The 26,483-nt window shown below is 38.3% G+C and overlaps 1 protein-coding gene across 3 annotated transcripts in view; it reads right to left on the minus strand.

Moving 5' to 3' along the window:
- Positions 1-26,483, minus strand: part of PLCL2 (phospholipase C like 2) — a 178,095-nt gene that overhangs the window by 66,495 nt on the left and 85,117 nt on the right. For all 3 annotated transcript variants that reach the window (XM_081287552.1, XM_081287551.1, XM_081287553.1), the window contains 2 exons: positions 6,825-9,311; positions 4,203-4,406 (listed from right to left, as the gene is read on the minus strand). In XM_081287552.1, the coding sequence (XP_081143678.1) occupies positions 4,203-4,406; positions 6,825-9,311 (2,691 nt within the window). The remainder of the gene's footprint in view (positions 1-4,202; positions 4,407-6,824; positions 9,312-26,483) is intronic.

Below are 26,483 nucleotides of genomic sequence, written 5' to 3' on the forward strand. Positions count from 1 at the left end.
GGGTTGTAGCTCAGTAGTAGAGCACTTGCCTACATGTGAGGTACTGGGTTTGATCCTCCACACCATATAAAAATAAATACAGGAACTGTGTCCATCTACAACTAAAAATATACATATATTTAAAAAAGGAAAATGCAAGTATTACTTATTTTATATGCTTTATTAAAATAAAAAAAAATCAATTTTTTACTATATTCCACTTCAGAAGAAACCAACATGATATCTTAACGAAACCAAATCAATTATTTAAGTAAAAAAAGCACAACTCTCTGATCTGGTCATAATGTATGACATAATAATGTATATGGTATATTGCAATACTGATCAATAACTGGAAGTCATTCCTCATCTGTTGAAAATATTAGGTTTGGATAAAGGGACTCAAGGATCTTTTCCATTAAGAATCAGGGAGGGTAGACTGGAGGAGTCCAGATGACCTAGAGGAATAAGCTGAACCCTCATAGGTTTAGTCCCTAAGAAATGGGATGAGGTACTTAAGGACACCAGGACCATGGAGACAAGGAAGTGCCATTTAAAGGCCCAGTCTACCCAGTAAACCTCCACTAACATGAAGCTCTTTTCCACTCCATGGCAACATCATGGGGGACATCACAAATAGGGTAAAACCACAATCAGGGCTTTTGAAAGTCTGCCTGTTCGTGGTAATCACAGGAGCCATTAGAACAATCTAGGGTCAATGGGTAGGTGACAACACAACTGACCATCTGAATAGGGATAGTTAAAAGTTTTAAAAGATTAATTTTCTTTCCTTTTCTTCTGAATAGGAATATTTTCAAGAGACAACAAGAGAATGATTAACAATTATTCTAGAACAACAGGTATATATAAACAAGACCCATCCTAGGAAAACTGGGATGTGCAGCCACACTGTGTGCTTGGGTCTGCCTTTCTGGCCTCATTGCCGGCTTCCATACTGCTCTCTGTTCATGATCTGCATTCCCCCTTTTCAAAAAGAAACTGGCACATTTATGACACTCCATTTCATTAGCCAGAGTGTATAAATTGAGAAGCAATCTCAGTCTGGATGGCAGCAATACACACCTGCTCATCCGTGGGAGCCAGCACAGTACTGTCCTCAGCAGGACCAGCATCAGCAGCACAGACACACAACGACACAGGCGCTCTGGACAGGGATTTCTCAACCCACTCTTACTTCTCATTTGAAGTCTTCAAATTATAAATAGGAAGTCAACAAAGAAATATGATCTTTTTCCTAAGATTAATTTTGGGCCAAGCTCAATATAACACTATAAAAATAAAGAGCTATATTTAAAGTTACAGACTGTCCACGACCACAATACATTTCCCATCAATGTTTTCCCTATTTTGGCTAGCTTTAACGAATTAATTGTCATAAGGTGAGAAACTATTAAGTCACTAAAAAAAGTCCATAAAATATTCTAAGAGTTATAATATTGCTGCAGCAATAATTTGAACTTAATTTTAAATATTTTATAACATAAGGAATTAAAAACAAAACAAATTTATAAACCATAGAGTATCAAGCAGCACAGCTATTTCAATTAAACATGAGAAAAGAATAGTCTCACAATTTAAAACTTTTAAACAAGCTTATTCCTTCTAGAATAACACAAATATAGTTAGATGCAAATAAGAGTTATGTAATAAGTGTTGTCATCTACTAGTCCAGGAAGAGGAAGGGGCAGGAGACATTGAGCAATTCCTGTGCCAAATATAGTTGTGGGTGCTGTGGCAGTCTCTGTGTCCTTAAAGAGCTTTAAGGAGACCCTAAGAGTTCAGCCAGGCTTTCAACTCTACTCTGATCTACACTCAGCGCCAGTCAATCATGTCATCACCTACATGGTGACCTCCACTCTGCTGTCAGGAAGTCCCTGTCAAAAACCGTAAAGTGAAGAAACGTTACTATATGACTGTCACTGAAATGATCAATGAAGTAGGTCTATGATTTTTATTTGTGGCTCAAGCTAGAAAAGCATTTACAGAGTTGTGGTGTAGTTCAGTGCTAAAGTATGTGTTGAACATATGCAAAGCCCTCAGTTTGATCTCCAGCATCAATTTAAATAAATAAATAAATAAATAAATAAATAAATAAATAAAGGCACTCACTTATAAACATCAGCTACTTCTCTCTGGCATCTTCCCATAAAACCTGGAATCAGCAACTAACTACATAGTCTAGCTCACAGCATGGCAAATTACTTCAAATTTCTCCATTTTTATCTCTTTTTCCTATCTTTCCATTTTCCCTATTCCCAAGGAATCCCAGCATGAGCCTATTATGGCAATTCTGTCCTTCCTCCATTATTTTCTAGTGGACTGGCTGGCTCCCAGACAGAGGCCATTCATGCTCATTTTTGTAGCCCTCTGGCACCCAGCATCACTCAAGGGTTATCAGACATACCTAACCCTAGTCTTCCTACTTTCTGCAGGGTGGGTGACTCTCCCTGTAGTTTGCCACAGTGTCCAGTGTTCAGTCCCTCACATCTCTTGTGTTTCCACGAAGTCTGAGCTAGAAATAGCAGAGGATATGAGCAGCCACTACAATGTGTGCCTTCTTCACAGGAACATGGGGAAATAGCTTTGAAATCACCTTTTTAGAAGGTAATAAACTAATAAATTGCTTAAAACAATTACATTCTTCTGGCTTATACTTCCCGACTTACTCAAAGATTAAAGAAGCATTTCCCAAAATGTGTTCTTCAGAACTTTTGTTTTTGGAAACAGGAGTCAAGCCAACATGTGAAATAGGGAGTGCTCTATCCATGTCCACTGCCCTCTTGGAGCACAGTGTGCCAGGAAAGATAACTATCCATGTCCACTGCCCTCTTGGAGCACAGTGTACCAGGAAAGATAAGGCTCTGAGAAATCCTATAAGAATGGTATCTGATCAGTTCTGTTCAGACCAGTATTTCCCTGAAGTACTTCATTATGGAACCCTCTCCCCATGTGGTATTTACTAACATCCTAAAGAACCAAGGTTCCTCAGAACAGTGTGGGAAATGCTGACCTGAAGTATTTTTTATTTTCCCTTTAATTTCATAAATCTCTCTAATCTACCACTTTCAGACCAATTTATGAAAACAGTCAAAAATGTTTTCAAAAAACGTTTCAGTGTAGGTATATGATGCAATCCTGTTTGGTCCTTGAGCATTGTAAGCTACATCAGAGAAAGCCTAGTGCTCTGTGGCCTTAGCTTGGGCTTCTAGAGTGGAGGAGGTGGTGGATGAGAATTTTACCCCCAACTACCCTGAATGGTAAAGGATGTCAAACTGGCCTATCTGGAAGGGGAGTGTCCTATGCTTAACCCTGACATGCTGACAAGACACTACCAGTACACACAGTGAGTTCTGATCACTTTAACTACATCGTGAGCCTGAAATAGGTGCTATTTGCCCATTAAATTCTCTCATAGAGTTATGATAAATCACAAAGGACAAAAACAGTGAAATGCAATTAAGAAAATACAAGACAGGGCTAGGGCTGGGGTTGGGGCTCAGCAGTAATGCACTTGCCTGGCATGTGTGAGGCACTGGGTTCGATTCTCAGTCCGCATATAAATAAATAAAAATAAAGATCTATCAACAACTAAAAAAAAAAACTTAAAAAAAAAAAACAAGACAGACCTTAACTGCAAAAATGTAATATTCTAGGTGTCCTGAGGATACCTCATTAACATTAAGCTGATGACAAACACAGGTGTCTTAGAGCAGCTGCTGCAAGAAGGAAACCATCATGCAGTAGAATAATGAGATGCAGCACCTGCCCCTTCCTGTATTCCAAGAATTTATTTTTTAAATTAAATTTCTCATCTTCACTAGGTTGAGATATGAAAACAAAAGAAATCAATAGATGGTTACAAGGAGATAAAAATTCTTTACGACATATATGTAGAAAATAAGGCATCCTTTAGAAATCAATTCAGACATAGTTCTTGAGAAGCTAACTCACGTTTAATCCAACTGAAGCAAGTGAGCAAGTAATTCTCTGAATGAATCCTGCTTTCTAAAACAATAACAAAACATTAAACTCTTTCTAATACAGCAAGGCTAGGGGAGTTACTTCTCCGACACAGACAAACGAAGCATGAAATAAAAACGCACACTTCAGCAAGAGCTCCTCAGGACATATGGCATGTTGTCTAAAGACATCTCTGGCACCAGCCTACACGATGGGACAAACACCACTCACCATGCACTCACCATGTCATAAGTCGTTACAATCTTCTTCAGAACTTCTGGCACGATGCCCTGCAACTCCATCGTGGGATATGGCTCACTGAGATTCAGGACCACCAGGGGGTTGTTATCAGGCCCCAGAAAGCGGGGAGACACCGCCAGCATGCACTGCATGAGATTGGCCACTGAGGACAGGCCACACAGCTCCTTGAAGGATACCACTGCATTCTATCAAAGGGCAAGAAAGGAGGCACTTGGTAATTAATTAATTTCTCATGGATATTATACTTGATATAACTGGTTATATTGGAACCTGGTATAAAAGTTATTGGCAATGTTATGACAGAATTGGCTAATAATTATTTATCCTTGGAAGAAATAACTATTTTTCAAAGTAAATAAGGTTACAGACATTTGTAATACTAATTTATCAAAAGCATTGAAAATGTAAATAAGTTGAATTCTTCCAAAGGTCAAAGCCTCTTTTCAGATCAAAGTTCACAGTAGTGCAATATTTATATGCAAGTCTGAGCAAATAAAAAGAATGGCCTCTACATATGGAAAAGGTAAAGTTTAAGAAAAAAATTCAAATCCAGTTTGAAACAAGTATCAAATACACCAGCCATCCAAAAAGGAAAGGAAAGAAATATCACCTGTTTATACCAAGGTTCCAAATTTACAGGACCTTTGAAGAAGCTGCTCTTCACTGCAGGGTATGCCCAGCAGGGGTCCTGGTTCCCCTTGCCTTTCCCTTATTAGCATCTCCACTGCAACTCCCCTGCCCTTCTCCACTGTAACCCTCACCCCACCCCCACAAACCACTCCCCCACATGGTAGTACTGGGGATTGAGCCTAGGAGCAGTCTACTTCTGAGCTACGTTCCCAGTCCTTGTTTTTTTTTTTTTTTCTTTTCCCTTTATTTTTAAACAGGGTCTCACTAAATTGCCCAGGCTGGCCTCAAATTTGCAATCCTCCTACCTTAGCTTCCCAAATAGCTGGGACTACAGGTGTAGACCATCACAACAGCGTCTCTCTTGTGTTCTAATCACCAGAGGCATCTCATTAAAATAGCCATTAAAGAAAACCCTCAACACTGTAAAATGTCATGAGCTGGCATTCTTTGAGCATTTCCAAAGTCTAGGCTATACTGGGCATATGTATTACACACTAACTCATTTAATCCTCTCAACAAACCATATTATGGAGGAGGAAACAGACTCATGTTTTAAACTATAAGTAATTTCACTCAAAATCACTTTGATATGACTGAATAAAAATAAATCATTATTATGATATATAAAGTAGAGTCTGATCATTCCAGCATACCTCTCTGTTTTATTTTCTTCACAGCACTCACAGTATCTGCAGTTGTCCTATTTGTATATTCACGTACTTACTGTTTGTTTCCCCTTCCAACGCCCACCCCCAGCTACAGGACAAGTCCCTTGAGGGCAGGTGGTCTGGCTTCAGGTTCACTGCTGCATGCTTGCGGCCAGACTGCCTGTGGCAGCAGGCAACCATCAAATATCACCACCCACTGGGCTGTCGGATTCAGAGCAGATGCAGGCTCTGGAAAAGATGATGCTCTGGCTTTGGCAGGTCCCCAAGGGAATTCTGTGGCACATACACTCCAGCAGCCACCAGGCAAGGGATAGTGTGTCCTGCTTGGAGCTGAGGGTTTACCCAACACTTGTACCCTCAGTAGTGGGAAAGCCCTCCACATCTCAGTTATGCTTTTACCTTGAAAGAAAGAAAATATATGTCCCTATTACAGGAAGGGCTTATTCTTCATGAAGAATCTGCAGAATTGGTAGATGGGAAAAGCATGTAGAAAGTACATTTTTTGAACCAGAGTTTACTGCTGATGTCATTTTTATAACAGTCATTTAAAAATAAACAGATCAAGCAGAGCACCTATCACGCATGGTACCAAACACACTGTGACTGGCTAGTGTTGATACCTCTGTAGGGCGGGTCTTTGCTGTCCACTTCTGCATCACTCACACAGAGGCTCAACCACATGGTTAGGCTTGTAGACATGCTTAATTAAATACACAGTTCCTAACTGATTGCTTTCAGCTATTATATATTTCAGAGGTCATTTGTACCTTTGACTTCAATAAATAGAAATATTTATTGAAATAAATAAAAAACACCACATGTTTTTTACTTAAACAATTAGCAAGACTCTAAAATCAAGAGACAGGTCAATATACAAACACACTGACATCTTCCCAGCACTGCAGCACCACGAGAAAGGCCAGGAGCACAGCTCTTTTACTGTAATCCATATCCCTTTTTGTTTTGAGGGGTCATATGTTTGTGTTACAATCAAGAAATATCAGATTCCAATGCATACTATTAGAAAAAAACAGGAACTGTGAATTAGTCCTTAACAGGAACTGGGATGAGCAACAAAGCAACAAAACTAGATTATTCTAACCATTATTTTGAACAATTGTAGTTCTGGAAATTTAAATGATAAGAAATGAGACTAGAGGCAAACATTCTAATAACAATTGAAATTTACATATTATTTGAAATTAAATATACTCATTAAAAAGAAAAAGACCAATATGTTCCTAAGCTGTGGACATGCACTCAGCAGAACAACCATTGAGTGAACACTTGACCACGAGCACGTACCTGCATGTTCTCTCTCAGATCCGTGGCATCCCGAATGGGGGGCTGGGCATTCTTGAACACCTCATCCACAGTTTTAATCCACAACGTTCTCAGAGATGCATATTCCCTGGATTTCTTCCCTTTTCTCACAGAAAGGCCCCTTTTATGAGGCTTCCCTCCTCCTCTTCGGTTAGTGATGGCCACGTGCACAAACAAAGAAGCATGAGCAAGAACCTCTCCAGTCAAGGACTGCAGGGGGACATGGCGGTAGCCCGTCTGTAAACATTCAAAGGGAATTGTGTACTGACCAATAAATTCATCCCCAATGTAGTCATCATCCAGCACTACGAAGCGCACCATGGCCAGCTCAGGCAGGTTGATTTGAAATTCAAAGCTCTCATCAAAAATGGGCGCATCTCCATTCTGGTGCACTGTTTTTGTCCTTTGTTCTGCACAGTCGGCAGGGATCCCATGGATTTCCACATAGACATAAGGGTCCACCACATCACCTTTGGCACCTGATCCTTTGGGCTTTGGAAAGTTCTGCCCACTGATGATTTTAATGTGAAGAAGTTGAGGGGAGACTCCCGGGACAGAGTCTTTCGTGTTGGCACTGAAGAAGGAAACCTCCTCCCGCATGATGGCTGGCCGAAGAACATAGCCACAGTTTCCATTCTGCCTGAACCAGCCAATATTCAAGTCCATCATCAGCCCCGGAGTCTGAAAGTTCATGGCTACAATTTGACAACCACATTTCCAAAAATCTTGAGGGTTCATGTTACTGGAGTCAATTCTCATCGGACTAGGAAAGACCCTAGCAAGAAAACGCTTGTTATAATTTACGAAGTCCCCTGGATTTTCATTGGCATATTTGCTGGCAAGCACTTCATTAAAGGAACAGACTTCCCAGTACTTCTGAACCTGAAATGACACCTGAAATTCCTTGAACTGAACTGACTTACAGATGCTGACCAGTTCAGACAGATCTTTGCAAAGCTGAAATCGCTTCACAGGCACATTGCTGGGTTGCTCCATGTTCTCCTTCCCTATCCTCTGAGACATTTCTGCTCCTTCATCTTCATCAGTAACGTCTCCTTCTACTCCAGAGCAATTTGAGGACAGCTTCTTGGCTTTGATTAGTATCTTCCCTTTCAGAACATCTGGGGATGGTAGATAAGATTCCTCGACATTGGGTGAAGTGGTATAGAGCTTGTCTCCCAAAATTTTCTTCATGTGTTGAACCATTACTTTCTGTTGTTTAATAGAACAGTGATTTTCTAAACACAAGATAAGAGGATACTCTGAAGCAAAGAATGCATACTTGTTAATAATATCAATGACACTGCGGAAGACTATCTGAGAGGTCATAGTGTGGCCGGTGTAAATTACGGGTTCATTATCTGGCCCATCCCATACATCTAATTCGACACTCCGGCAACCCATTTTAAGAGCCCGAATATATCCTGTGATGTCAGAGGGACCTCGGAACTGATCCTCTATTAAATATGTATTATGAGATGAGTTTATAAAGTAATGAGACAGAGGTTGCTTCATATCCTGACAGACCTTCTTATGTTCTGGATCAAAAATATAACAGTCAGGTGACATTAGGTAATTAGTGAACCCATCTATAGACAGCCAGCCCTTGTCCTGGCCCTCTTTGGATGGCTCATATTTGTGAATAATTTCAAGGCTTATTTCCTCATTTATATGTGCCACACCCTGTTCTGCTTCAAGAAACATCATAAGGTCCTTGGTATCAAGGAATTCTTTATTGCTTGAAAACTGAACTAAAAGGAAGTAAATTTCAGGTCTAGTACAAAGCTCATGAAAAACCTCAATAAATTCTTCCTTTGTGACTTCTGTGCTACCTTTGTCCTTTGATTTGTGCAACTCTTTGAACTTGAGCTCAATTTTGCTCGTTTTTAAACCAGGATTGAGGTTTCTGATACATTGCACAGCATTACACAGAGTTATTTGTCCAAGGTTGTCTACATCAATTTCACTAAACATTTGTGAAACCCAAGAAGTCCTCATGTTGTCTTGGCTACTTTCCAACATATCAAGGGTATGTTTGCCATAAGAAATTAGGTACCGCAGTCCCGTGACCCAGATATTCGCAACATCTGCAGAGTTGGCAACCAAATCAAGTGATTCATAATTCTCTCCATATATGACTGAAAATGCACAATCTTCAGATATCTGGTCAGAAATGCCATTGCTACGGAATATGTCTGTATTTTTTCCTGTTCTCACTTCCTTGATGGATTTAATATCAATCTTGGCTTTCTCAGAATCCTTCTTCGATGGCTCCCACCTCAAGCTCTGCATGTCAGCATCCAGTAAAAAATACCTATGGTAAATTCTAGAGTTGGAGCGGACCTTTTTGAGTTCTGAACCTTCAACCATGGAATTGATGCAATCACTCGCACTGCTGATCTTCTTCTCAGTGGGCATGCTGCTGAACGACACAGTCTTCTTCCGCTCCCTTTTCTGTTTTGTACCATCCTGGGAGGGAAAAAAAAAGTGGATTAGAATAACATAAACATGGGTGTCTGTGTTCGGGATTACTAATTAAAATTTAATATAAGGATTTCCTATTCTGAGTCCTGTGGTGAAGGATATTCATTTACCTTTAAAGCTCAGAAGTAGCCTTGGAGTTTACGGCCCAATACCAACAGATAAGAAATCGTTATCAAATAACTTCAATTCATTCTTGCCAAGGAACACGATTTCAGTAACATACAATGAAATCTGTATATAGAACTGGCTACATAATTTTCAGGGCCTGGAGGGAAATGAAAATGTAGGAGTCCTACTCAAAAATTATTAAGACTTTCTAGAAGATAACAGAAGAGCATTAAGTCAAGTACGGGGACCTTCTGAGTGTGGGGCTTGTACAACTGCACAGGTCCTGAAGCAACTCCATGAAGCAGGTCCTGAGAGGGGATACGTCTCCTTCATCAGTGTGTCCTAACAGCTTGTCGCCAGATCATCTTCCTTAGAATTCTCTGGGTTATCTGACTTAATTGTCAATTCCTAAGCACTCTAGGATGTCAGGTCGATAGGGATGGTATCAGGAAGTGGCATTTTAGGCAGCACCTCACATCATGGGGATATACACTATTAAATCTGAAAATCATTTCCTGGCCACTAGGGTTCAGTGAGATGTTTGGGCTATTTCTGGACTCTATAACAAATAACAAGAAAGTGCTAAGTATCAACTATTAAAATGTGTGTTCAATGGATATACACTGGAATTCCAGCAGAAATTCCTGACTCTTTGGAGTCTCATAATAGTCATGTTCCTAAATAGTTCAGATATATGGTTTTACCCTTGCAACTGTATTAGGCCTGAGAGGGAGATCTTTATTATATCTGGGGGGTACTTCTGAAATTCTAAAGTTGGGCTTATTAAAATTTACTAGTGTGTACCAGGCTGATGCTGAGAACAATATCATCTAAGTACTTCCAATATAAATAGGTTATTATCACTACCCAAGTGTAAAACTTCAAGTAGCATCTATTTCCAAACAACTTTGTACCACCAATAATGCACTCCTCAATTCTCCTGCATGAGTAAAGAGGTTCCCACCTTAAGGATTGGCATCTACATCTGTGTGCGTTTAAGACCTTCCCATATGTACACCTTTCTTGTTTGAAAAAGAGTTGCTCAAATGACCTCAAAACATCTTTTGCAATTTTAACTTAAAACACAATATTGCCTCTCAGGTGGTATATGAAATCTGTAATGAGACAGAGGTCATAAATTTTCAGTAAGCCTTTGTATTAAGGAAAAAGGGTGGGGGTTGGGATTATATAACTTTCAAGGCAATAAAGAAAAAGGCATGCAAAATATTTTACAAAGGCAATTCTGATTTTCCTTTTCTGGATAGCATCTATTTTGAATAAAATCCTCTATATTTCATAAAACCATTATGCTACTTTCTATGTTTAAAATTTAAAACCACTTTTACTTTTTGACTACCTATACTTCCAAAAGCAATTTGCAGAAGATAATTAAACTTAAAACTTTAAATCATATGGGTAGCATTTCCCTCAAAGTTTCAAAATGAACCACAGAGGCTTTTGTTATCTGAGTGCCAAGATAAAACATAAAAGCCACCAGGCAGAGTATTTCTTTATAACTGTATCCTCAGAACAATAAAGTGCAAAAGTGGTAAAAACTGTGCTAATTGTATCTATAAGATATATTGTATTATAGCTATTCCAAATCCCTAAAGCATAGATTGCATTCTGTCTATTCAAGTCAGCTGGCATGAAATTAAATTTGTAATCATCCATGCATAAGGGCACAAAAATGTATAAATTCCCCATTTTTCAGAATGAAGGATGTCTTTATGTCTAAGAAGACACATTTACCTTTAATAAAGGCAACACACTAACTTAGTAAGGAAATTTCATAATCTTTATAAATTATATCTCAAAGTGCCACTAGTAAAAAGAAGTCACAAAGATAAATGGAGGTGTTTATCACTGATCCATTAAAAACATCTAGTATTTTTTCAGCACTATAATCCTTTATTCTGCCATCATACACACTGATTAATATTCTACTACCACTTTCTGATTCATTACAAATTCATAGGTCTCTTTGTTAATTAAGAGAAAAAAGTTGAATAGCAAAGTTGGCTAATACACACAACATAATACACTCACACACCCATGTCTGTGGGACAGGCAGCATGTTAAGGATAGGTAGTTCCTTTATGAACATTGCTTTTCTTTTCACAAACCAGCCCAGGCTTTGATTGGACTTCTGGTTACTGAAAGCAGACACACGCACCTGATGGCCACCAAAGCACTGCTGATATATTGACAGCAGGGACACCCCTTACCAGATACCTCCTGTCTCTTCCTCCCCCTCCATATGCTGCTGGCTACAATAATGCTGTCCTCTCCACAGCACACCAAGGTTTGCATGAAGCAATCTGTTTCTCCCTCCCTTCTAGCAGCAAAGCCATTAGAAAACTCATATAGAAGAGTGTGCTTGCTTAGAGACCAATACAGAGGATAGCAGGTGCGAGCTTCACTCAGGTCACTGGATAGACCAGAATCTCTGGCTGGGAGTAACAGGTGGATATGACGACTAGAGAAGTAGGCCATCTGGTCCCCCGTGGCAAAAAGAAAGGAAGGGAAGACAGAAGCACTTGTGTGGGAGGGACACAGAATCAGAGTTCAGGGGCAGGAGAACGGGTCCCAAACTGCCTAACATTTGGAATTTTTATCTCAGTCCTATTCATTTCAACTTGGCTTTCATTCTTTAGCCCAAAAGTGATCAGGCATCTGATCGTAATTCAAGTTAGTTTAAATTCAATTCTAAAATGTTCACAAACTACATGTATGTGAATGCATTAATTACCTAGAACCAAAGGAAAAAGCACAGGTTTCTGCTGAGATGGAGGTGTCTCAAAATACTTTTTTCAAGGTTTAAGTTCTTTCTCAGAGATGGCTGTACATGGTGAGTTTGCACTCATCACCTAATGCTTCTAGATGGTGAATACCACAAAATGGAAACCCAGCCACGCAGGGCATCTTTGCTGCCCCACTGGTATCAAAAGAAAAAGTACACAAAAAAGGTCTGGACTAGAAGAAAACCAAACGCTGAAATTTTGTATTCCTTGATAAAGAATCATAGATTTTTACAACTGGAAAGAAGCTTAAAATGTTGCTTACATATTAACCAACACTTATTTACAATATAACAATATTGTGTCAGGAATGAATTTAGGTAAAACGATGTGCTAGAAAGAGGTCAAGGAAACTTTTCTGTATCACAGCAAATTCAGGATGAATAAAAAATATTTACCGAATTTATGTTGAGCACTAAAGTGGAAGCAGTCATATATAATGAAAAACATACAGATTTCTAACCAACTTATTGAACAGAAGTTTGTTGCTAAAAATAGGAGGTCATCTGGATATTTAAATAGCAGCAATTTCTTAAAACAGCCATGAATAATTTCATCAGTTCTCATTCTGAAATGAGGTAACAATAAGCAGGCCTCATTTCTTCCACTGGCAACAAAGTACTTACCACTGATCCAACTGATCTAGCTCACTCTGGAGAAGAAGGAGGCTGATATGCAGGATTGGAGTCCTGTCTACAGGCGTGCAGAGTTAATGCTCTGATGGAAGTAATTGCCTCTTGTGTCTTCTATACTTCAAAACTGTTTGTTTCCATTTTTGTATTTGATTATTCCTAAATAAACATGCAAAGATGGTGTACCAATAGCTAAATTCAAAACCCTTGCCAAATAGTGACTAAGTCTAGACACTGATTTAGGTATGCAGTGGGGGATATCAAAAGTGGGGTAGGATGAAAACAAAACAGCCCTTTGTCCTCTGGTTCCTTTGGAGTTTTTTTGTTTGTTTGTTTCATTTGAATAAAAAATAAAAACACTAAGATATAGGGTTTGTATGTTTATCAAGGGGGTCCAGAATTTAAAAGAGCTAATAAACACTGGATTAAACAAATTTCTGTTACTTCTACAAAACAAAACCATTTAAAAAAAATCCCAAGAAAGAACTAGGTCTATTAAACAAGCACAGCAAGGCCTGACTTTTCTTTATCTCAATAACAATAACTCTGAATTGAAAGAATAAGTCATGCTGGGCATATCAGGGTTACCTTGCAGGGTTACCCTGAAAGATTTTTCATACATCTTTAAAACTTTGATGTGCTCTCCAAGATGAGCAGAGGGTAAGAGGAGTATCTGGAGCAAAAAAACCAGTCACTCTGAAGGTCACTATATAAAATAAGATGAACCGAAGAAGAACCGAAGAAGAAGAAAACAAGTTGAAGAAAAGCTAGCTCAAATGCAGCTTCTGGCCTACTGTGCTAAATGGGGAAAAGTAAAGCGCCACTTCTGGTCCTTTGTGCAAGTAATAGAAAGCTACTTGGCCTCCTCGGCCAGCCCTCCTCCTCTATGATGTTCTCTTTTGTATTCCAAAAGCTTAACAATGCCCAGGTTTGGTAAGAAGTCTATGAAGCTACAGATCTGCTCTTGGCTTGGAAATCGATAAGTGTAAAAGTCATGAAGTAGGGTAAGTGCAGTTCAGGTTATGGCTTACGATACAGAAAGCCAAAAGACAATGACACTTACAAACTAATATGAAAAAGCCAGACAAACTAATATCATGATTTCTCTTGTTTCTGTCAGAGCTGTGGTCACAAGGCAACCAAGGGAAGTGAATTCCCAAAAATGATATGCCTGTTTAAAGAGAAACAGGACATAGAATCTGGTTGCCCATTAGAGGAAAACAATTAAAATTCTAAAGAGTTCCCAAGGCCAATTCCCACTGGTAGGCTTCTACACACATAGACTTGAGAAAGAATGGAGGTGGAACAGGAGGAAAGCCCCTCTCCTGGGTATAGGCATGCAGGAGGTGAGGGCTACTCCTGGGGTACAGTGTAAAGTTGCCCATTTCTTCAACCCTTTTCTCATGAAGCGCAAGACATAGCCCCTGGGGAAAGGCCATCAGTCCTTTCTCCTAGAGCCACTAGGAAAAGGATGGAAGCAAAATCCATCTTCCTATAGAACCAGGCAAAGGTCCACTGTCCAAAGGGATATAGAAATTTCTTGGACTCTGGAGTTTGCACAAGGAAAGTAGAGCTCTGATAAGACCAGGGAGGGGCAAAAAACTATCTCCTGCCCAAACTCACTATTGGTACAGGCAGAGTTGTGCTGCTACATGGAACAGGGCAGGAAGGCAGAGATGGCCCAACCCTAAGGCCCAGGTGCATAGCACAGCCTAAGATTAAAACTAGTCCAGGAGACCAAAAACTCTCAGGATCTCAATGAAAGCCTAGCACTGAGGAACAAGCTGTCTACCACTACAGAAAGAGTAAGAATATGGAAACAGACATCTCTCTGACACAGGCAATCACAGCTAAAAGCTGAGGGTAAAGCAAGAACACTGAGTAAGCCCTCCAGAACCCTAGCCCCCACCCAAAACACAGATTGACAGCAGCCCACCAGTAGAGGAATTTGAAGCTAGGGGTGCAACTGAAGCTAACAGTGGCAATTCAAAATCCAAACCTAGCTCAATTACTAACCTGACTCAAATTCTCCAGCACTAGTGACCTGACATGCCCATTTCTAAAAATAAATCTTATTTATCTCAGTCTTTATAAAACGTCACGTAGCATTCAATAAAAATTATAGAACACACAACAAAGTAAGAATAAAAAGACAATGTCAAGAGATAAAGCAATCAATAGAACCAGACTCAGAGGTTACTCAGAGGCTGGAACTATGAGATGAAGACTTGAAAACTATAATTAATGTGTTAAAGGATTAAGTGAAAAAAATGGGCAATAATGCATGGTCAGATGGTGTATTTTCACAAAAACATGGAAATTATAAGAAATGATCCAATGGGAATGTTAATTTAAAAACTTGACAACATTAGAGATGATGAATTCCTTTCATGTACTAATAAGTAGACTAAATATAGCCAAGGAAAGAATCAGTGAATTTGAAGATAAGTCACTGAAATTATCCAGATTAAAACACAAAGAGACAAATTTTATCTATCTCAATCAATCAGAGCACCCAAGAATTTGACCAACATATGCAAAAATGAAGCCCCAGTAAGAAAAGGCAGAGTAACAATAAGGCAGAAGAAATATTTGAAGAAGTAGTATTCTCAATTTTTCCAAAATTAGATCAAGCAGGATCACTCATGCACAGAACTAGATAAAGTCAAACTGCTGAAAATAAAATGAGAAAAAGCTTTCAGGCAGCCAGAGAAAAAAAGAAAATTTTATACATAGAAACACAAAAAAGAGGGGCTGGGGTTGTGGCTCAGTGGTGGAGCACTTACTTGCCTCAAACATATATGAGACACTGGGTTAAATACTCAGCACCACATAAAATAAATAAATTAATAAAAATAAAGTTATTGGGGCTGGGGATGTGGCTCAAGCGGTAGCGCGCTCACCTGGCATGTGTGCGGCCCGGGTTCGATCCTCAGCACCACACACCAACAAAGATGTTGTGTCTGCCGAGAACTAAAAAATAAATATTAAAAATTCTCTCTCTCTCTCTCTCTCCTCTCTCACTCTCTCTTTAAAAAAAATAAAGTTATTGTATCCATCTACAACTAAAAATATTTTTAAAAATAAACACAAATAAGAATTATCATTCAGATGGACTACAAGTGATTCACTTATTTATACTGAACCACAGGTTGTCTACTTGACCAGCAACTTGCAAATGTGCTACATATTATAAATAGCTCTGTGGGAAAGCTATTCTCTTTTAAACCCCTGAAATTCCCTCTACTTTCAAAGACAAAGATGCTTCTAACCCAGTTATTAGTCTCTGAGGGGTCACAGATTGGTTTCAGAGGGTCCACACAATTGTGATCAGATTCTGAAGTGATCTGCACACCCATCCCTTTTCCTCCAAAATATGTAGAATTGTAAACTGATTATAAACTTTAGAAGACAAAGGAAAGTTTACCACTTCCTGGGGTTGTAGCTCAGTGATGGAGCTACACATTAGAGTTAGACATTAGCATCAAGGCAAAGGATGTTTTACAGAGTTGTAATGGAAGTGTGAAGGCTATCCAAGAGAAATGAAAACTGAGAGGAAAGGAAAGCAAACAATATAACTTATAGATAAAAGTAGAATTTTATTAATAAGACAGAAAAATCAATACAGACACTGATAGGCATGAAATGTTTTTGTTCATACCAAAGTAGAGCAAACTATAGTTCAACAGTTCATAAACTTAATAGTTTAGGAATTATCCACAGAAATACTGTGGGCCACAAAACATAAGCTAGCACTGTATATTTGTCCTCTGTGCCTCAGTTTCCCCACATGTAAAATAGCCATCAAAATAATACCTGTCCTTCATATGTTATTTATAATACCTAATTTATATAGTTGTTATAATAATCAAATTAGTTCACATTGACAAGAACTTTGAATGTGCCTGGTATTCATCATCTCTGATGTTGTCGAGTTTTTAAAATAACATTCCCATTGGACAGATATTTCTTACTTTCCATCTTCATATGGAATAATACATCTAGTCATGTATTATTGTCCATTTTTTCAACTTAATTCTTTAACGCATTTAATAGCCTACATAGACCCTGTTAAATAAATAAGTTCATTTTGGGCTGACATTATTTCTTTGTGAAACAAACAAAAAAATACCATAATAAACATGTAACTGCAATACTCGAACCATTTAGGATTTGTCAAAGGTTAATTTATCTCCGAAGAAACCAAATGAATGGTGTTTAAATGAGGTCACTACTTAATGCAGCTCCAGAGCTTCTGAACACAACCAAATGGACTCGATGCCCAAGATATACAATGGGAAACTGTCAAAGACAGCCAGATGCCCTCTCAAAATAAAGCTTCAAGAGGCTGAATTTCCACATCTCTAGGGAACAAATAGGTAATCCACTCCTCAGAGTCTTGTATGAATTTTAAATCCTATCAATTTAATTAAAATTACAACTAAAATCACTCATAAGTATCCACATGTACTATGAATTTGAAACACAGATCCTCATAACCCCCATGTTTTTTGTCTAAAATATAACCAAACTATTTCAATCAAAATACTTTGTCATCAGACTTATTCAGATGATTCCTTTTACTTCATATTCCATGTCAATTCTAACTGCAGTGTAGATAAACCTATGATGTTCAAAATAATAACAAAGAAAACAAATTTCTTATTTCTGTAAAATCAAACTTTTGGGGTCAGGGTAAAGCTTCCAAATTGTGTGATGCGATGAGTTACATTTGCCTTTAAAACAATGAGGTCTTTAATTATGAGATTAGAGGACTATAATTAAACAATACCACTTTCATGACAACACTCTTTAGTTGAAACATTTTCACAACTACTGAAATATTTATTCAAAGTAAATTTACAAAACCACAATCTACATCTGTGCCCAATGTAAACTGCAATAAAATCAGTTGGTTTTATCCAGTAATGAAAAACTTAACAGTGAAAGCACTGAACTCCAATAAATTTAGACTACATTCCAGTGAAAATATTGATGCTAATGTATTCTAATTTATGATCCATAATAATGGTTATTTAAGTGGCCCAATTTTATGTGAAAACTATGGGTGTTTCTCAACAATGTAGATGGTAATTTCATATTAGACACTATAGAGCCTGCTGGCTTCCTTTACTATAGAACTATTATATAACTTTAATTGTTAATAACTTTCTAGTAAATTGTACTGAATTTTGAAAGGTACCCAAGTTGAATCACATAAAGTGACTATTAGGCCCACATTTAATCAACTCAAAGAGTAACTTCTTAATCACTATTTTTCTCCCCTAAACTGTACTTATTCTTCATGCTTTCAATATAGCTTTGGAAGAAGAGTATATTTTCCTCACTTTTTTTAATCCCTAAATATGGTATTGCTTGAGGTTTGAGGCAAAAAATACAGCAATCCAGGGGTAGTTAGGAGTCAGGAGGAAAGCATCATGAAGATCCATCCATCTGCAGATGCAGCTATTGCCTTGGGTCAGATCCACCCCAGTGAATAAAGAACAGTAGCTCTTCCAACCATAAATTTTAATAATTCCATATTTTTAAAATTTAAATTCTTAAGGAAAATTTCCCACTGGCAATTTATTATGAAAGCAATTTATTTTTTATATATTACAGGAAAAATTTATTTTTTCTATAGGGCAGAAGAAATATTTGAAGAAGTAGTATTCTCAATTTTTCTAATTGAGAAAATTTTTTAATTCAATTGTTTATATGCATGTGAAATTTGTGTATGTGGTGGGGGGAGCAATTATATCAGAAAACCAAGAAAAGAAACAACATGAAAAGGAAACTCAGCTCTCTGTAACATATTCTTTAAATCTCTCAGCCATTCATGAGCCCACACTAGTTCAACCCTTGATGTAGGTCTTCTCTAAATTGTACAGTAGTTATAGTCCTTACCCTATAATTAAACATTTAATGATAGTCTTATTCAGTTCTCTAATTGTTTTATATGGTTTAGTCTTATCTCCTTAAGTAGAAAGTGAACTTTCTAAGAGAATGGACCTTGTCTTACATACTAGAAGCCCTTGGCTGCACCAAGTTGGTAGTCAGAGCAGTAACTCCTTTCAATCAATTCATAATTTCAGTAAAGCCAAGGACTGCCTTGGAATTATTAGAAAGACAAAAATAAGTTAATTCTTTAGCTTTAAAATGGCTGTTTAAGAGAAGTATATTTGTTTTTTTAAAAAAAAACCACTAATAATTTTGTTCTTTCTTCAAATTAAAGAGGGTAGATTATATAATCTTTATATTAAAGTTCTCAATAAGAATTTTTAAAAAAAATCTCTGTACAAGAGAGTTTGGGGATGCAAAATAGTATATAAAGTTGAAAGTGCAAAGTCAGGCCAATATTTTTTCAACTTTTACTATTATTTTTTTTCTATTACATTTATCAGAAAGTCAAATAATTATAGCTCTACAGCAATACTGGTCAATGTTCCAACTACTAGTTTTAGCTAGGAACAAAGTGTTCATTGGCTAACAAAGGGCTACAATGAAAAGAAATCATTAACAAAACTTATTTTTCAATAACATATCCTCTGTGCTTTGGTTTATAAATTGGATCTCTTCAAATTCCTCTGAAACCAAACTCACTTGGTCTCCCTGACTAGCTACCTTATTTCACTGGCCCATTCCCACCCATGGTTATCCTGTCTGAATCTTCTGGCCCAGGAATTTGTTATCATCCTGTACATACCTCGAGCTTATTCATTACAGTTGCTATGTACTTAGCAATCCCATGACATGAGTATGATAGTGACCTCTGTTAACACAGAGATGAGGGAACTGGGCTACGTGCGTATGTTTAGAAGTTGGAAAACTGAACTGGAAGGGAGGGGCTAGTCGGGAAAGCACTGAGTTCAGGCGTATGAGGTATCAGACATGCCCACCAGAAGACCTGAGTCTCCTGTGCCTTGAGCAGCAACACCAACCATATCAGGTACTGTCAACTACTGTCATTATTAATATTAACATAACAGTTGATATTTCTGTCAATTACTGGGTGTTCTCCATGTGCTAAACACTGAACTAAATGTTTTGTCTCTTTCTAATTCTCAGGACAACTCAGACGTAGGTGTGCTCACCTTCCTGTCACAGGTGAGGGGACCAAGGGTTTGAGAAGCAGAGTAACTAACCCAGACACTCACATAGCCAGCACCAAAGCTCTCCTCACTCTGTGGCATGGCTCACATGCTACCTCCTCAGAATACCAAAACCAGAGGTCATTACAGTACTTTGTGAAGAACCTGTTGTGGCATCTCATGCAATTCCTGTGTCCCCTGCCTGGCTTTCTAGACTTTTCTCAGAGGCTTGTATCTTTCCCATTTCTCCCTAAACACAAACCCTATTTATGAAATCTGTGAACTTTCCTTTCTCAACTAGGGCATATACTACTAAGAAGCAGAGTTCACCTTTTAAAAAGTTATTTATTTGCTTATTAAATCCTTTGCTGAGCCTAATGCCACACTAGACATAGAGTTGTCCAATATATCATAAAAGCGGAAGATCATGCTTATAGATTTTAAAAAAATAGTGTCTGATTTTAGTAATGCAACCTCTCTTTCAGAGTCCACAACTAAAACACTAAAAAAAGAGTGACTTAAAATACAAAACTTCAAATATTAGATTTCCAATGTATTACATGAAGAATAATCATAGCAACTTTTTTAAAAAATGTTTTTTAGTTGTTGATGTACCTTTATTTTTTATTTATTTTTATGTGGTGCTGAGGATCAAACCCAGTGCCTCACACATGCTAAGGCAAGTGCTCTGCCACTGAGCCACAACCCCAGCCCCTCATAGCAACTTTTAAAAATCTTAATTGTAGCAAACTAAATAACATAAAACATAGACAACATAAAATTTATAATATTAGCCACTTCTTAGTGAATAGTGGTATTAAATATACAACATAAAATTTATAATATTAGTCTATAGTGTATAGTTTAGTGTATAGTTTTTAGTGTATAGTTTAGTGGTATTAAGTATCAATGGTATCAATCCCCAGTTCTTTTTGAGACAGTGTCTTGCTAAGTTGCTAAGGGTCTTGCTAAGTTGCTGAGGCTGACCCTGACCCTGACTCTGAACCTGTGGTACTCTTACCTCAGCTTCCTGGGTCACTGGGAGTATGGGCATGTACCATAACACCCAGTTTAAGTATATTCTTATGGTTGCTATTTGCATGGTATATCTTTTTCCATCCATTTACTTAAATTATTTGTATCTTTGAATTTAAAATGTAGAAAGCATATAGTTGGCTCTTTTTGTTTAAAACCAGTCTTTCTCTGCCCTCGATAGGATTATTTAACCCATTCACCTTTAATGTTGTTATTGATATAGTTGGGATTCATATCTGTTATTTTTCTTTTGTATATGTCTCATGCCTTTTTGTTCCTTTATCCTTCTTTCATGCTTTCTTTTACATTGACTTGGCAGGGTATGTTTGAAATTTGGCAGCAAAGGTTTCTTTGGTGGTTCTGGGCAAAAGCAGTTTTGGGGTGATAGGTGAGAAGGTCTTAGGAGGGAGCTGGAGAGAGACAGGAATAAAGGGATGGAGACAGTAGATATAGATCATTCTGTGAAAGAAGAACTTGGGAAATGAACTGTTAGTTAGAAGGAGCCTATCTTTGTTTAGGTTAGTGATAATGGAGCAGATTTCTATGCTGAAGGGACTTACCTCATAAAAAAAGGAAAATTAACAGTACAGGAGAGAGGGAATGTTGCTCTCTGAAGGAGCTAAGTCCTTGGGAAAAGACTCTTGAGTTGAACCCTGATGGAAAATGGAAAGGAAGAGGCAGTCAATTCTGACTGACTCTCTGGGGAATTGCAAATAAAGAGATATGAGGTAGGAAAGAGGCTGTAATGTCTGAAGAAGCTCATGGAGTCTGGGGATAGGATGAAAGGAAGCAAGCAAGAAGAGTCTGGATGTGAGTCCTCGGTAACACCATATAGCGAGGCTACCCAGCCTCTGTGGGAGAGAAAGCACCTCTCAGAGAAAGGCCTCCGCAGCCTGGGAGCACATGTTCCTTTCGGCAGACAGAACAAATACAAACGTGTATGAAACTGATAATCATGTGCATTTTTCCTATGTGGGCAAATACAACTTACCACCTGTTTTAAAAGGTCAACGAATGGAAAAAGCCTCATTCCTTTCACAACTTCAAAAATCTTCAGCTCACTTGTGTAGGTGTTTATTTTGTTTCTACCTTTACAGTTTAATAAAATTGAGCTAAAGGCTATATGCTGTTCAAGTGTTGCACAGTTTGTCTGCCCTCCTGAAGGACTGCATGAACGCAAAGACTATCACTAGAAGAATCACCATTTAAAACACCAGAGATGTCTGTAAACTTTAAAAATAGTTTTTGTAGTCAGGCATGATGGCACATTCCTATAATCCCAGTGACTCAGAAGGCTGAGGCAGGAAGATCATAAGTCCAGGCCAGCCTCAGCAACTTAGCAAAGCTCTAAGCAACTGAATAAGATCCTGTCCCAAAATAAAAAATAAAAAGCACTGGGGGTTTGCTCAGTGGTAAAGCACCCCTGGATCCAATTTTTACTATTACTCAAAGAAAACAAAAATCAAGTTTTTACATAGTTAAAATTATCTCTAAATGTATTGTTGCAATTCTATTTTTTTAACTATTGAAATATTTAAAAATCATAGTAAATTCCAAACCCACTGCTCTTCTACTTAGAAGTGTTATGTACAAATAAAGTATTTCCTAACACAATTCCTCTGCTAAAGTGGCACAGACATGCCTTCACCATCTTTGCCTCTATTTGGCTTAAACCATCAATATGTGCCTACTTTATGTCATGCCCACGGTAAGCCCCATTTTTTAAATAATTAAAAGCCATACTTGGGTTAAGAGATCAATAAAAATGTCAATGGCCGCGTGGCAGGAATCCAGGAGACTCCAGCGATTAAACTAGAGCATTTGCAAAATAGAGCAATGCCAATTTGGATTGTAAAAGGTCCACTTCTGCCATTTTTCTGAATCATCATATACCTTTTTAAAACCACAAGTCTCTTCCAAATTAATTAGCTCATCAAACTAAAATGAAAAGCAGTTTTAAAAACCAGCAAAATCTCATCATTAATGAATTTTAGATGGCATATGCTGCCAGTGACTAAAGCAATTCAACTTCTTCATTGAATCTTGTATCACAGTTTCTAGCCTTCCTGGCTACAAGTCCCAACTTTTGAGAGAAAACTACTTGTCACAAATGCACAATTAATGCCATGCAGCTGCAGCAAGTACAAAATTCATTCTAAATGCAACTTCCTGAACATGGATCATGCTTTAAATAATATAACAGAACACACTTTTAATAGGGTCTCTACACTACTTTGTACTGACTATAAAACCAAGAATCTTAAGATAATCCTACAAAGTACATATTGCTAACTTCAGTTTTAAAAGGTGGAAGTAAAAGGGCTTTGTTTTAATATGCTTCAGGAAGCTTGCGAAAGAAAATGAAATATAGGATTTATAAGGTACGCTTAGGTTTTGTATAAAGGTATTATAATGTAAGATTAAATGCCACACTTAATTATACTGTATTTTATTTCATTTAAGCTGCCCAGAAGATTTTTTTTTCCAAAAAAAGGACTAATTCTGAGTATACTTGCAAACTAATCACCAAAACCCCTTAATAAGTAGATTCCATGCTTATTCCAAGAATCAGGCTGCCCTTACCAACTACCAGTTCTAAATTGGGCTTTGACTCCTGAGTTTTGAAGCTGACCTTTCAGTCCATTATGCAACTCCACGCTGACTTGCTAAAGCCCAAGCTTCTTAAGAGACAGGATACTGGGAATGAAGTCACACCCAATAGAAAACTCTGACAGAAGGAAAAACACAAGGATACCAGAATTCTGCATCAGACACATTATATTCTTCAAGGTAGAATGACGTCTTAAGTGGCTGCTTATGAGAGTGAAAGTAGGTATTAAAAAATATGCCATAACAACAGGGACTGTCCTGGGAAAACCAAAATGTATGGTCACCCTACTTAAAAGTGCCCTTATTAGTAATGTAAGTTTTTACTAAGTGTCAGGAAATTAATGTACAGAGGATGCAGGCAGGCAGGTCTGTTGAAGACACTTCCAACTTGAAGGCCTCACCTTGTCCAATCTGGAAGCTCATCCTACCCAAACCACATTCCTATCTATACCTACTCATGAGGTAGAGCTTCGTCTTACTGCCTTGAACTGGGTGGACAAGGAGCTCTGTGTACCACTGAATAACCCAAATGCTTACAATTGCTCTTGTTTACTTCCTGAGGCTGCTACAATTCTCTCTCTGCTATGCCCTTCCTGGGTATGGACCCTTAACCAAACCCCTAACCCGGTTGGCTAGAGTGGAGCTCTTACGTAGCTGCTGGCTAGAATTCCCTTTTGAGTGGCATGGATCTTTCAGGGATCACAGCACTACCACCTGCTTAGTTGTATAGAGTCCTGCTACTGCATGATTCTCATGAGGCGCAGCCCTGCAGGAACTGGCCAGGGCTCCTCACGTACTTATTCAGATCTGCCATTCTCAGATCATGTCTCTCCCACAGTCTTCCTGAATATCTCACTGAAATTTTGCCTGCATATTCTACAAACAGAAAAAAGATACATAAAATGGGGCTTGTGATCTGCTGGATGTGATAACAGAGGCATGTGTGAGCACTGTGAAAGACAGCCGTGGGAGGGAAGCCCTTCTCAAAGAGGACATAGTTGACAGGAGGCTGTAGGAGACTGGGTGTGAGTTCTTGGTGTCACTGATCAGTTTTTCTGGGGATCAAAACATGTCCATTACCACCCTGCCCTGTTCATATGCATATGTATTGTAGATCTCACTTTAGAAGTCAACATATAAGTGTATTATACATATATATGATGTCATTACTGCTATGTCACTATTGACAAGCTAGGACTCTCCAATTATCCCAAGGTCACTTCAAAATACAATGCTCCAAGTTCAGAAATCCTTTGCAGGATTTCTAAGTCTGTGGCTTATGGCATTTTAAAAATGCATCTAAAAATTAGATTAGCAAAAAAGTTTATTTTTTAAATCGAATTTCATGCATCTTCCCTCCTCTTTGCAATCCAAATGTGATGTAAAATTCACTCAGGTTTATTGGAAATTATAATGGCAACACAGAAATCACATTTTGTCCTCGGGAAAGAGCTGGAGTTTTAACTGAACCATGTTTTATTCCAATTATAAATTTGTTTTTAAAGTAATTTAGTTGTGCTTTTGAAAGCATTACTGTAGAGCAGTTTTTAATTGAATAAGACTATAATTTGAGACCAAGTGCTTTTAAAAATAAGCTAGGACTAGGAATGTGAGCAAAGCAACCCTCTGCAAGGCCTATCTCAGCTCTCTCTGGGTAATCTTCACACTTATAGCCCACTTCCATCCAACAAAATTGGAAGGTTCCTTGATTTAGAAAATGTAATGGATTTCTTTATGAATTAATTAAGAAAAAAGAAAATTCCAAAGAGAATGAAGGGTAGAAAATAAAATCTATGATCAAGAAAATCTAATTGCTCACAGTACTCAGAAAGACAAGTAGGATATGTCACATTACTATGCATTTGGAGCCACATGGAAACTACTGTCTCCCTAACTGTAGTTGGTCTCCTAGGACAGGGAGGTGGGCCAACCTTTGTTGAATTACTTCCATATACATGCTTTATGAATATTATCTCTCTGGGCCCTCAACTCTGGGAAACAGGACCTATCGCCCCCATTTCTGAGATTAAATAGGTCTTCCAGGCATATTGGTTCCTCCCTATACACACTCTCTCTGCTCTGTATAGTAGAAGGGGAACACTTGCATAGGACTTTCTCAGATCCCAAGTCTACTGAATGCCCACTTAGGGACACCCACAAGGGTCTGGCAGTGGACTGAGAGCTGGGCATGGGGAATGGCGATGCCTGGTGATTCTCTCTGACCTCTCTCTGCAGAGGAGGCAAGAGGGTCTCCAGTAGAGGCCCTCTGAGGTTCCCAATGCCTCTGGGCTCTGGTACCACGATTTGCTCCTTGTCTCTCTGCCTTGGGGTAGGGATAGTTTTCTACTGTTGACAACTTCTGGTGGCTTCAGTAATCCTTTTTGACCTCTTTGTTCTTCTACCATCTGTATAATTCCCTTGATTAAATTAAATGTTTTAAGCATCGTTTTTCTAGTTGGACCTCTGAGAGATCAGCACTAAGTTGTGGCTGCTAAGTGCAAAGGCAAGTCTTGAAGGTGGCTCTGCCTTGCCCCTTCCCCAGCCTGGCCCTGTCCTCTCTGCCAGCCAGATCTGAAATCTTCTTCAGATCATCCCTTACTGGCTGTGTGGCCTTGGTAAGGTCAATAAACCTCTCAAAATCTCAGCTGCTAATTTTATAAAATGTGGAAAGTAACTACTTGCCTTTCCTTTATGGGGTTTGGTTAGACACAAAGGAGATAATAAATGTGAAAGCACCTGGAGAGGCTGACTCAACAGACATTTACAAGCCCTCAGTCTTATTTACTAGAATTATACTGAGCAGTGAAAAAGTAGTTTACCTGAAATTAACCCTCAAGCTCATATTATGGATCTAAATGGTAAAAATTACACAGAGCTGTC

The sequence above is a fragment of the Spermophilus citellus genome (assembly GCF_964194105.1).
Source record: "Spermophilus citellus genome assembly, chromosome: 3".
NCBI lineage: Eukaryota > Metazoa > Chordata > Mammalia > Rodentia > Sciuridae > Spermophilus > Spermophilus citellus.